Source organism: Cricetulus griseus, chromosome 5 (assembly GCF_003668045.3).
Source record: "Cricetulus griseus strain 17A/GY chromosome 5, alternate assembly CriGri-PICRH-1.0, whole genome shotgun sequence".
Taxonomy (NCBI): domain Eukaryota; kingdom Metazoa; phylum Chordata; class Mammalia; order Rodentia; family Cricetidae; genus Cricetulus; species Cricetulus griseus.
The window spans coordinates 88,966,922-88,980,098 of NC_048598.1; the positions used below are offsets into that span (position 1 = coordinate 88,966,922).

Here is a 13,177-nt window from a genome sequence, read left to right on the forward strand (position 1 = left end):
AGGGTTAAATGTTAGTTGGGTTACAGAATGCATGGGGGAAGGGTTGCTAGGAAACCTGACCATGAAATGTATCTTTCTTTCTATAAACTACTTCTGTGAGCCCAAATGCTATGTATCAGGAGGGAAGGATTGAAGGCAGCTATTCTTTTAACATAAGGGGTTATTCTTAAAATGCTGGCAGTCTTCTGCCCAAATATCTTACAGGTACAAGGTTACTTTTACCACGACTCCCAACAGTGATGCTCACCCCTTTAATCCCAGTACTCAGAGGCAGAAGCAGGCGGATCTCTGTAAGTTTGAGGACAGCCTGGTCTACAGAGCGAGTTCTAGGACAGCCAGGGCTGGTACACAGAGAAACCCAGCTGTGTGTGTGGGGGGGGGCAGAATCAGTCATCATGCTTGGCTGCAAGTGCCATCTTGTTGACTCCTCCAGAAGGTGACCTGAACCATGGCCTCTGTCAATTCCTGCTCTGACTCCTCAGTTCATCCCTAAGGTTCCATGAACTTTTAGCGTGGCCCCTGTGTGCCTGAGGGATTTTCCTCATCTCTGCTGCTGGCTCAATTTAGCTATAGATGATGGGCTGTAGACGAGCCTCTAGAGCAGCAGCTGGCACCCTTGGCTGTGACTTTGCAGTGTCTCGTAGACTGCAGTAAAAGCCACTCCTGCAGTGCCAGACCACAGTCACTGTCACCATTGCTCTGAGCAGCCACCTGGCAGAGGGTATTTTGTGCCTTCCTGAATGCCATAGCTGCTTTTATGGTTAGGGACTCAGAGAGTAATTGTTTGGGGTCTGTGCGTATGCCTGGTGCTAACCCATTTGGTCAGATGATGGAACCATGTCTTCCAAGCGATAAATAGAAATCACCAATGTTTTCCCAGTAGCATAAGGGATTTGATTTTAACTGGTTAAGATTTGTGTTTTGCACCTACTTTATCTTTAGGGCTAAAAGAGCATTTTAAATCCCACTCACTCATAGCCATACATCTACCACTCTACCCACCATTCAGTCATCCATGCAGCATCTGTTTGCCCACCCACCTGTCCATCCACTTGCCCACCGTCTTCCCAACAATCCATTCTTGGACTCAGCACTGTTCGTCACTTAATCTTACCAAGCAGCTGTGCTGTGCTGGGCCATGCTCAGCACTGTATATAAAATAATAGCCTGAAGTTCATGCAGGGAGTAAAGAGGCCAGCTAAATCCTTGACCCTTTTTTATTGAGCCAGCAAAGAATGCATTGCTGGCGTGGCCTCTCAGAAAGGTACTTGATATGGAAAAAGTGTGGGATGTAGGGGGTGTCTCTGGGACTGGGACCCTGCACCTTAACAAACTAGCTCTGCGTTGTACTCGGTACCAGGCACCTGGCTCTGTGGATCTTGTAACTTGTCACTCATAGCACAGCTAGAGTTTGCTCATCTGTGAGATGCAGTTAACGAGGCCTCCGTGGAAGGAGTTTTGGTGGATTAAGTAAGAAAATGAACACAAAGCTATCTCTTTGGGTTGTTCAATGCATGTTTTTGTTCTGGGGGCGGGAAAGGCTTGATTCTTTCTTAGTTGTCTTTGAAGACATGTAGGTTGTAATCTGGTTGGGAGATTGAAGGCATTAGTCTGCTATTTTAAAGAAAAGGGCTTCTTAGGTGTGACACCATTTGGGACTCAGCGGATGAGACACACTGCGTCCTAGCTTTTGGCACCTGCTTTGCTCTAACTCGAAGCCTTGCTCTGCAGAAGGTTGCCAGCTCAGAGCCTGTGTTTCAGTCCCCGTGACAGGAAGACTGTGACATCTGCCACAGGAACTGTGTCGCTGGGTAGATGAAGCCTGTCACAGAGCATGGTAGCTCTTGGCTCTGTGGACTGGCTGTTCAAGAGCTGTTGGTAATCATGTCTGCCAGTGGGGGGCACCAGCAGGAGCCGCACATGATAGTGTCCTCCAGGGAGGGGAGTGTAGCGCGCTGGTCACAGAGGCTTCCTAGGTCCTTGTTTTGGGGTGTCAGCAGACCCTGAGACTCGCTTGCTTGATAGAGAGGCTGTCTCTGTGAAACCTAAGCAGGGCTTTGAGCATTTTGCTTCAAGAGCCTGTTCTTTGAAAAGAGACAGTACCCAAGACTTTACTGGGGAGACGCTGTCTGCATTTTGCTTTGGGTGCTTCTTCAGCAAAACCAGCCCAAGGTCTCTCTCTGATGGTGTCGGTCAAGACTTCTGGACACCTTCCCAGAGGAACCTGGAATCAGGGAAGCAGCCAGGGTGAAACCAGGATATCTTGATTTCAGTGGGGTCTCTGTCCTCTGTGTGTATTTGTCAGTTTGCTGAGGGCCTCCTCCCTTAGACTCCTTTAGCCTCCCTCAGTCTTCTGTAAAATAAGATGAGAGTAGACAAGAGGAAGGGTCAGATGCTGTTTAGGAAGTGTTCTGTTCCCCCACTCAGATGGGGATTCTATCTAGGGGCTTGGCAGAGGCACCAGCTGAGCTGCATCTGGTAGAGACTGGGCGCTGTCTGGATAGTTAAACTGGTGTCAGGAAGGCCACAGGGCCTGGGCTGGCTCTGGATGTCCATCTCCAGGGGCTCAGTGCCCTGCCCTGGGAAGGTTACACTTGTTGTATTGCTGTTGGGGTTCCTGGGCCAGATAAGTTGACGGGTGTGAGAATTCCCTCCCTGAGGAGGTAACGCAAGACCTGCACCTAGGAAGGGTGCCTCAACAAGGGCTGTGCCTGCCAGAGGCAAGGGTGACTCCTAGTTTTGTCTCAGGGACATTTGTCCAAAGGTTAGTGGTGGGTCGTGGTGAGGGTGTGGAGCTGTTAGATGACTGGAGTGCAGCTGGTCTCTTGACAATCCGAAAGATCTAGTCTGGGACTGGTTACCCTGGGAGAACCACCAGAGGGATAAAGGTGAAGAATAGTAGGAACACCTCTGGGGACCAAGTGCTTGACTTAAATAAGGGCAGAGCATCCCATAGCAGGAGCTAAAGGCCAGGTCACAGCAGAGACTAGTAGGCAGCATGGGCAGGGAAAAAAATGCAGGGAAAATATTCACCTTTATCCCAAGAACAACACAGGGGATGGTGGGTGACAGTGGGTGACACTTGGAAGAGCACAGAAGGCAGCTTGGTGGCTTTGTATTTGCTCTAACAAAGGTGTTTGCATCACTGCTGGATCTGGAGTGTCTTCCTGATGAAAGCAGGAGTCTGAGTCCGTGCTTATACATAGGGAAAGAATGTACTTGTGAAGCCCACTGGCCTGTGTGGCCTAAGGGCCATGAGCCCAGGGAAGAGGGATGGGGAAGGCTGGGGCACCTCTGGGGAGGAATTGTAAGCCTAATGATAGTGTCCCCTGCCTCTGAGGTTTGTTCTGGCTTCAGAGCCACACATGAGTCCATGCCCCATTGTGGCTTACTAACCAGCCCTAGGACTTCCTTTTTTTCTGCTCCAGTTTCCCCACCCAAACCCGTTACCATGGTTACATTCACAGGCACTGCCCAGCAACCAACACTAGCCCAGCTCTTTTTTTTTTTTTTTTTTTTTTTTTTTTTTTTTTTTTTGTAACCCTGCCCCCAAAGCTATGATAACAGCTCGGCAGACTTCTGCTTTAGGCTGCCCTGTGGAAATCATGTTCCCCTCTTATATAAAAGCACTAAGGACCCCTAAGAGCATGCCTGTCTGTCTGTTAAGGGGCCAGGCCATCCAGAGGACTTGCCCTGCTTGTGTTTCATCTGCTCTGAAAACACCCAGTTCTGAAAATCCACCCCTCCTCCCCACCAGATACACCCAGAGGCCTGTCCTCTTAGAGGGCAAGGTCTAGGGTAGACAAAGAAGGAGTTTCTGTGATAGCCCTGGGTCGTCTTCCTGGGCTGGCACACAAAGGTGCACTTATGAAGCTCTTTAAGGGTTTGAGGAGCTCAGCCGGGGCTGCCAGAGCCCTGGTGTACACCCTCGAGGCAGAGAGGTGGTTGGGCTCCAGGAAGGCAGCCACCTGAGCTGGGAGTGGCCAGCAGGCTGACATAGAGGGCTACAAAGTGACCAGATCCAGTTGAGCCTTGAAGATAGGAAACAGCAAGGTGTGTAGCTGGTGAGAAGTCTGTTAGGAGGGGCAGCCAGAGAAAGAAGTTTGTCACCCTGAGAGAAGTACTGACATCATACTCCTCACTCTCCCTCCCGCCCCCAACATGGCTTCTGTGCAGGATGAATTCCTCAGCCCTCGAATGTGCCCACCAATGCTCCCTCTACTTCAAGCCACCTGTGCAGAACACCTGGCCTTTGCCTTCCATCCTGATTTCTTCCTCCTACTCGGTCCTGGTTCCAGTACGCATGTGCAGATAGACGCATATCATAGCCCCTTTCTAAATCTCTGTTCTTCATTCCCTCCTTCCTTTCCCACTGCTACCTGGAGGTCCCCACTCACCCACAGTCCCCAGTAGGTGCCTGAAGCTAAGAGCTGCAGGAGGTGGAGGAATGGGGAGTATATTGAGAGGGATAGAAGGCAGGTTGCGTTCCCACGTGGCTGTGTGGGTGGGTCTCTCTGGGAGGGAAGAGGGATTTCTTGGAGCTTTTCCTGCCTTAACTGTTTGCAGCTCCTGGCTCTGTTTTATCAGGTTGGCTCTAGCGTTGATCTTTCTGAGGGTTTCCTGCCATTCCTGGCACTCTATCCCAGGCATCCCCTCCTTGGCCATCTGTTTTTCTTGAGGAGGAGGAACACCGATCGCAATCATGGCTGAAGAGGCAGCTGTCCAGATCCATTGCCACCAATTTGTCTTTCTGCCTCAGACGCCCCTAAGGGTGTTAGTTCTTTGGGGCCAGGGGGCCTATTAGTTTCTAGGAGCCTCTAAGGGACACAGTCTGTCTCCTCAACCAGGGGTTTCCGTCTCCCCAAGCACTGGCCCATCCATGGGTGTGCCAGCCCCTTGCCTGCAGGAGGGAGGTGGCTCTGGGTAGGAAGAGGTTGTGAGGAGGGCTGGTGGGGTCAACAGTTCCTTTTTTGTTCTGTCTAGCAGGCCAGTCCTTGGTTGGTAGCCTGTGGGGAACAGAGTAGACTCAGGCAGGGAGGGTGATGCTAGACGAGGATCCCTTTGGTAGGGGGAGAGCGGTCAGAAAGGGGATGCTGGGAGTCATCAGCAAGAGTGTGGGGCCAAAACTCAGCTCTGCCAGGCACAGCCATGAGGGTGTGTAAGAGTCATTTCAGACCCCAGGATGTCCCTCTGCCCTGCAACTATTGAGACCAATCCATTACTCTTGGCTCCTGGATGAAGGAAGAGGGAGCGTTAATAAGAGAGGGCATTGATGACAATAGTCTGAAGCGAAGTGAGGTGCTGAAGGTGAACAGGTGATCCATTTAGATGAAAGGCATGTAGCCATAGCACAGTCCTTGTAACTGCTCTCTAGGTCAAGAAGTCTTCCAAATGAATACCAGGACTTGAGCCTTAGAATGACACCCCACATACACACCTGGGCCAAGGGTTTTCTGTCTTTTGGAGAGAGCTCTGTGGGGAAGAGGGGAGGTCGTTTCTGAGAGTGTGGTCAGTTACCTGGCTTGTGACAGCCTTGAAATGTGACGGTGAGTGGCTTTGCAATATGGGCCCTGTGATGCTAAGTCCTTACCTTGTATCCCCATCCCACCCACAGGCGACTCGGGACGTGGTGCTGAGTCGGGCACCAGAGCAGGAGAAGGACCGGAAAGTGAGCTTGCAGAATGCTTCGGCCATCTATGACCTCCTGAGCATCACACTGGGCAGGCGGGGCCAGTACGTCATGCTTTCGGAGGTAGGGCCGGCCAGCGCCCAACCTTCCTCACGTCCTGGGAGTCAGGTGGTTTACAAAGGGAGTCACATGAGGTGACCATTTGTCCTTCCTCACTTGCCACTTTCTTCTCAGTCTGGCCTAACTTTTACTAGCTTTGTGACCTTGCCAAGTCACCCTAGCCTCAGTCACAGATTCACTATCTGTGGAATGGGGTTATTGGAGATCTCACCTCAGGGTGAAAACTGAGAGCCCTGCCACGTCCCATGATAATAAACACTAGTTTGTTTTTTTTTTTTTTTATTGCGGTGTGTACTTGAAAAACAGTTTCACAAATCTGATTTCATTTGCATGACAAAATGGCCCTATGAAATCATTCACATATTACAGAGGCAGGAATCAAGGACTATAGAAATAACTGTCATGCAGCATTACACAGCATGCCGTGGCAGGGACTGGATTACCCCTGTGTTTCCAACAGGAACAAAGCTGCCCTGCAGCTCTCTGAAGGCAGTGACTTGGGGAGAGGTTTCCCTGACGGGGAGTGGGCCACTGCTGACCAGTTCTTCCTCCCCAGTGCCTAGAGCGAGCCATGAAGTATGCATTTGCAGAATTTCACCTTTGGTACCAAGTGGCCCTCTCCATGGTAGCTTGTGGGAAGGTAAGGCCCTGGGCTGTGGGGGCGGGGGTTAAATGCCTTCTATGGATTCTGGGGCACCTCTAGTCCCTCCCAGGGGTCTCTAGGAGTTAGATGCTGGAGAGATTTGTGTTGACTGGGAACTGACTCAGTATTTGTATGACTGAGCGAGGAGGGGGAAGGCCCTATGTCATTGGTGCTAGTGATGGTAGGTGTGGCCACATGCAGTTTGGATGCTTCTCTCTTCCTATGGTCCACCACAAGCTTATCACACCACTTCTGTTGGGGTGGCTCTAGGAGAGAGGAACACTGTTCCTGTCCCAAGTGGCCTGCCTATGAGTTGGGAACTTTCCTAGGAACGGGAGCTCTAAGGTGGAGTGGAGCGGCAACCACCCACATGGGAATCGGGAAGGGGAGACTGTGATGAATGGAGTTAGAGGTACCTGGGTGGGGACAGCAAAAGAGGCACCGGGCACGTGGCACCGGGGTAGGCATTCGCCCCCCCCCCACCCCCATCTACCTGGACCCTGCTCCGGCACCTCTGGTTTTCTCTCACACCATCTACACTTATGTAAGTCTCTATTTTAAGCATCTTAAGCATCGACATGAAAGGAAAACCTTTCCGGAGATGGGGGCAGAGGGAGATGGGGCTGAGGACGCTCGCTATGAATGCAGGAAATGAGGTGACATGAGCCTGCAGATGGTTCCAAGAGCTGTAAATACCCAGGGCCCTTTCATGGGGCTGAGGGAATCCCTCGCCCCCTGGCCCATCTGTGCCACATTCCATTTCTAGCCCCACAGCCGTCTCTGAGGAGGGCCCTCCCAGTGTGCCAGTGCTGCCTCCACGAATGGAGGAGTGCCAGGCAGCCCTGGGTCTCTGCAGTAAGACAGGCCAGGGCCTGGCGGGGAGCGGGAGGAGGACCAGGTGCTGCAGTCTTGTCAGACTGCAGGCTGAGGCTGCGGGGCACAGCCAAAGTCAGTGGGGAGTCTCCTTGAGCATCCTTTGCTGGGCTTCTGTCTTTCCAGCCCCCTTTGCATCACACGGGCCACCTCCCAGAGCATGTTGGAGTCACAGCATGACCTACCGCTCTGCCCAGTAGGGTGTTGTCAGATCTCAAGGACAACTCAGAATACAGACAGGGCTGGCCTTACAGCATTAGAGACACTCCCCGGCAGGCACCTGGCAGGATCAGATAAGTAGAGAGCGGAGCAGGGAGGACAGCAGAACTCCAGGCAGAGGGGGCAGTGTGAACCAAGGGGGAGGGGCCAGAAAGATGAAGTAGGAGTAGGTGGGTAGGACTTGAAGGTAGCTGCCTGTTATCGCCTAGGTGGTAACGGCAGGCTGGGGCGGGGGTTGTGACTGGAGCTTATGTGGACCCTCTGCCTACACCATAGCAGCATTGAGTAGCTTCTTCCTGCCTCCCCCAAACAGGAAACACCTTTAGCCTTAAAACAGCAGAGAAGAAGAAAGGCCTAGAGCAATGCACTGTTCTGTGGATTAAAAAAAAAAAAAAGCTACCCCCTTTAAAAAACAAAACTATCCACAGAAGTTAGCTTTAATTTTGAGGGAGTTCCTGGAGGATCCAGCTACAGGAAAAAGCACCACAATTGTCTGGAACTTGAGGGGCTTTCCTCTTCCTTATGGAGAAGCTGCACCCTAAGAGGTCCAGACAGCTTAACATCCAGCCTCTGGGAAGTCATTCTCTGCTCTGGCTCCCTTGTGACTCCCCCCCTCCCCCAAAGGTGGGTACAGGGAGTTGGAGTGGTCAGTGAATGTCTTATATGTGGCACTCTGCCCATCCAGGCACTTGGTGCACTGTGAATTGTTCTGTAAGGAAGGCATTCTCCAACCGCCCCCTGGGAATCCTGCATGCCAAAACCATTTGCCTGACCTCAAAGGAGTGGCCAGAGCTTGCCTTTGCTGAGCCCAAGGTGGGAATCCAGGTTCTGTACCTTCCAGAAGGTGCGGCTGGGTAGATATAAATATGCCTGGTGTTTCACCCCACAGGAATAACAGATGAGTTCTGTGGCATGATTTAGGTCGTTCCCTCTCTTGGTCTCCATGCGGCAGTTGCATTGGCTGCGTTGCTAGGTAACCGGCATGACAGGGGGGAAAAAAAAGAAGAAGCCGGCTGCTCCTACTGCTGGGTCCTCAGACAGCTCGGCTCCTTAAATAGCAGTGTTTTTTGGTCTTTGTGGGGGTGGGGTGGGAAGGGGTGGGTAGATTGTGGAGGGTCAGGACTGAGAGAATCCTGTTTCCAGGATGCAAAGGTCAGCAGCTAAGGAAAGCTGAGAAGTCTGAGGCTTGCTGGGATGTGTGGGTCGAGGGACAGTGGTGAGGCATTCCCAGGAGAGGGGCTCTGAGGAGGTGGGGCCTGGCAGCTCTCACACAGCTTCCCTTGCTGCAATCCACACTGGGTACTCCCAGTAGGCCCGTCATTCTCTGGCCCTTTCTGGTGCTTATCCTGTCCTCTTGTATTGTTAGAATGGTAGGGGATTTGTGCCCCCTGCTGCCCTTCTTCTTTCTGTGACCTCTTTAGAGGTCACATCTGACTCCACTACCCCAGCCCAGTACTGAGCCCACTGCAGGCCCTGGATGAAGACACCTACAATTAGCCTCATTGATCTATTTTCTGTTACTTAGAATAAAACAACTGAGGCAGAAGAATTTATCATGAGAAGAAGCTTCTTTGCCTTATGGTTTTGGAGCTCAAGGACAGGGTGTCACCACTGGCTTAGTTCTGGTGAGGACCTCAAGGCGGCTGACATGACAGGAGGGTGTGCAAGTGGGAGAAACTATAGCAAGGCAGGAAGCCAGATAGAGCAAGCCGTGCTCATTTTATACCCATTCCTTGCAAGAACTAATTATGAGGAAGATGTCCAGTCCTCTTAGGGCACACACAGTGACCTAACCAGGTCCCACTAGACCCCATCTCGTCATGGTTCTGTTCCTCAGGGCTAATCACTCTGAGGTTCCAGCACCAGCACATGAATTCTTGGAGAACACACTCAAGATGTATGCAAACCATAGCTCAGTCAGAGCCCAGGGAAATCTGTAACCCTGGGTGGAAGAAAGCTCTTCCCTAGATGGTGGGGAATGGAGAGGTAAGGTGGGGGGCAGGGATACACACATTCCAGTCATATCCTACTGCAGACAGATGAGCCTGCCAGAGCCCTCTTTTCCTTAGTGGCACCCCCAGAGTTGCTAGGGAAGAAGGAGGCTAAGTTAAAATGAGGAGCTCAGCCCAGAGTGGGACCCAGAACATGATAATTGTCCTGGACACACACACACACACACACACACACACACACACACACACACACACTTATATATGTATATATATACCTGAGGGTCACAGATAGAAGCTTACATGCCAGGAAAGTGACTTTTGAGTTTCCCTCAGAAAGTGTTGGGTTCAGAAAGCAGAAGGTTCAGACCACACACACACACACACACACACACATATATATGTATATATATACCTGAGGGTCACAGATAGAAGCTTACATGCCAGGAAAGTGACTTTTGAGTTTCCCTCAGAAAGTGTTAGGTTCAGAAAGCAGAAGGTTCAGACCACACACACACACACACACACACACACACACACACACACACACACACACGCACGCACACACAACCTCTCTCTCTCCAGGAAACCAGCTTCCTCTGGACAAGGTCATCACCACAGAGGCCACACAGGGTAGTGGTTAAGAGTTAGGCCAGGCTGTGTTCAAACCTTTGCTTGGTCACTCTCAGGCTATGTGGCTCTGAACACGCTGCCTGCCTGACACTGCCCAGCCTCTCTCTATTCTCAGCTGTGAAGCTGCCTGTGTGGTAGGGATGTTGTGAAAATCCAACACTCTGGTAGAGGAGTTAGCAGACTTTCTGTAAAGGGTCGGGCAGTAGTCAGTTTCGACTGACTATTAATAGCCAGTCTCTCAGCCATCCCACCAGTGTGGCATCACGAAGCAGCACAGATAGTATATAAGCAAACAGGCAAGACTGAGTCCCAATTAGACCTTATTTACAAAAACAAGCAGTGGGCTAGATTCAGCCTGCAGGTTCTTTTGGCAGCCCCTGACTTAGAAAGAAAATGCCTGGCACATGATAAGATCTTGAGTATTATCTGTCATTCCTCTTGGTATGGGTGACACACCTGCTGGGCCTAGATGTCCTTCCCCAGCTATCAGCAAATCCTGGTTGAGTCCTGGAGCCCTTGGGCCCTCAGCTTCCTGTCTGGAGGTTCTCTCTGGCCCTCCCTGGCTCCTTAACTCTTTCCCAGCCTTACACCTATCCAGTCCTGTCCCCAGCTCGCCTCCATGTACAGGTTCAGAGATCCCCTGTCTGTTTCTCAAATCTCTCTGGTTCTGATCTGAATTCCTTTTGGAAAGTTTCTGTTTGTCATCATGTTAGCTGTTGTCACCTCTCCAGAGGGTGAGGTTCGTGATCTCCATTCTCCAAAAGAGGGAAACAAAACTCAGGAGGGCTTGCAGGCAGTGGCTGTCACCTGGCCTCCTCCTGCTGGGCTCCCTTCCCTGGGTCTTAGAAGGACAGGGGTACAGAACAAGAACTGTTGGGAGAACTACTGAGGGCAGAGGTCACCCCAGAGTATGGGGATCTGGGGTGGCCAGTGATTGTTTCCCTACCCTTGCTTTTGCAGTCAGCCTACGCTGTGTCGCTGCTACGTGAGTGCATGAAGTTACAGCCCTCGGACCCCACCGTGCCCCTGATGGCTGCCAAGGTCTGCATTGGGTCCCTGCACTGGGTGAGTGAGCGGTGGGGATAGGGCAAGCATGGCTCAGATTCAGTAACCTCCGGGGGCGGGGCGGGGGGGGGTGCTCCAGCAAGTGGGAACCAGGCGAGGTTGTTTGCAGTAGAAGAAAGGGTGCCGCCTTGTGTAGGGGCGCGAGGGCGTTTCTGGAAGGGCACCAACCTTGATGTTGACAGTATAACCCTTCACAATGTGGTCTCCAGAGACTCCGACAGATGGAAAGTGGTAGGGGTAGTAGGCGACCTATCAGAAAAGAGGCTTCAGATGACTTCATAGTCAGTAAAGAAGGGGAGAGGTCAAACTCAACCCTGGCTTGAGACAAAACAAAGATGGCCTCCTTGCAGTCCTTTGTTCTTATTGCACCTATAAGGACTCAGGCATTATGCTGGCCTGCCCCTGTCACCTGGCAGAATGCACTCAGGCAGTGCCCTGGTCAGCCCAGGGTTCCATACTTGCATAGTCTGCACGCAGATGCAAGGGACCCCTTTAAAAGAAAGACCCCACCCACTTACCATCTCTTTCCGTTCTTCTCTTTCCCTCTCTTTTTCTGCTCTTTCTTTCCCTCTCTCTTTCCCCGCTATTCTCTTTCCTGCTCTCTTTACTGCTGTTCCCCTGGGGCAGACAGGACTTTTCCTGTCTCACTCTTCTCTTCTGTCCTTTCTCTGTCTCTGTGTCTCCTTAACCCTTTTCTTTTTCCTTCCCCCTTTCCCTTTCTAATAAAACTTCTCACTGAGCTCTGTCTGCCTGGCGTGTTTGTCCCTCAGCCTCAGTCACCCTCGCCTGCCATGGAATCTGCCACGTTTCCCCTCACACTTTATTATAACAGCCCCCTTAGGCTTCTTTCTTGCATCCTGCGGTCTGCTCTCCACTCTCTACTGAGGTGGCTTTTAGTAGACTGTAGCTCAAAGGCTACTTCTCTTCAGCTGATAGCCTTTATTGGGGGGGGGTTGTGAAGGAACCCCCAAAAGATTAGTAGCTTGAAACAGTGAGAATGAACCTGGAGCCCTGAGCCCCTGGTCTTTGATGAGCTCAGACCCAGGGCACTGGACCCAAGGAAGTATTACACTAATATTATCTCTAATTGGTAACTGTGTGCAGATAATCTTTGCTTTCTTTGGTTCCCATCAGCTTCCCGATGTCAGGGAGAGTCCTTTTTCTATGCTGAGTGACACAGAACAAGTTCTTCATCTGTCTCACTGTCACCTTGTACCCCACATTATCCTCTCCAACAGGCTAAGTAGCCCCCATTCCTTCCTCTGCATTCTAGATCCAAAGCAAGCACCCACTCTGTTGTAGGTGGCATGCAGCTGCAGGCTTCAGCGTCCCAGGCCACGCCCCTACAGCAAAGAGTGCTGGGAGCTGGAGGTGAGGGGAGGTTGGGGGTGCTGTTACCCAACCCCCAGCTCAGACTCCTTATTCTAGGACCCCCTGAGAGTAAACCTTGGGTTCATCCCTTAGTTGAAACCCAAAATACCAATGTCTCTGGGAACAGGTCTGGGGGAGGGCATATGTGCTCCCCCGGGCTGCCAGCTCTAAGGAGCTGTGAGTCCACCCAGCCAATGGCGCCCTTGCCAGGAAGCCCTAAATTTAGGTCTTCCCACCGTGGAGGAGCCGTTTCCCTCCGCAGCATAATTACAGTGATTATGTGCATTCAGATTACATGGTAATAAAATTAGGATCAAATCAGTCCAAATTGAAATCAGATGAGTTGGGAGCAAAGTAACCAATGACAACATAAATAGAAAAGCCCAAAAGGAAGCTGAAACATGCAGACTTGTCACCAGAAAGGGGGAGGAAGGCCAGCAGTTACCAGGGGCTGAGGCTAGTTTGAGTGTTGGCATGGTCAGAGTTCAGTGGGGAGCGAAGCTCTGCAGGTGATTAGGGGAAGGGCGAGCTGCTGGAGATGTGGATCCCTCCCCAGACCCACCCCACCCATCTCTTCTTTTCCTAAAATTAGTTTTTCTTTGTTTTTATTCTGTGTGTCTAAGTGTTTTCCCTGCATGCCCTGGGAATCTAACCAAGACCCTCTGGAAGAGTGGC

General features: G+C 51.5%; 1 protein-coding gene across 4 annotated transcripts in view; it reads left to right on the forward strand.

The window, feature by feature from the left end:
• Window positions 1-13,177, forward strand: part of Ttc7a (tetratricopeptide repeat domain 7A) — a 111,373-nt gene that overhangs the window by 50,115 nt on the left and 48,081 nt on the right. For 3 of the 4 annotated variants that reach the window (XM_027417984.2, XM_027417985.2, XM_027417988.2), the window contains 3 exons: window positions 5,615-5,752; window positions 6,306-6,389; window positions 11,027-11,131. In XM_027417984.2, the coding sequence (XP_027273785.1) occupies window positions 5,615-5,752; window positions 6,306-6,389; window positions 11,027-11,131 (327 nt within the window). The remainder of the gene's footprint in view (window positions 1-5,614; window positions 5,753-6,305; window positions 6,390-11,026; window positions 11,132-13,177) is intronic. The other variant, XM_027417986.2, reaches the window with a different exon arrangement.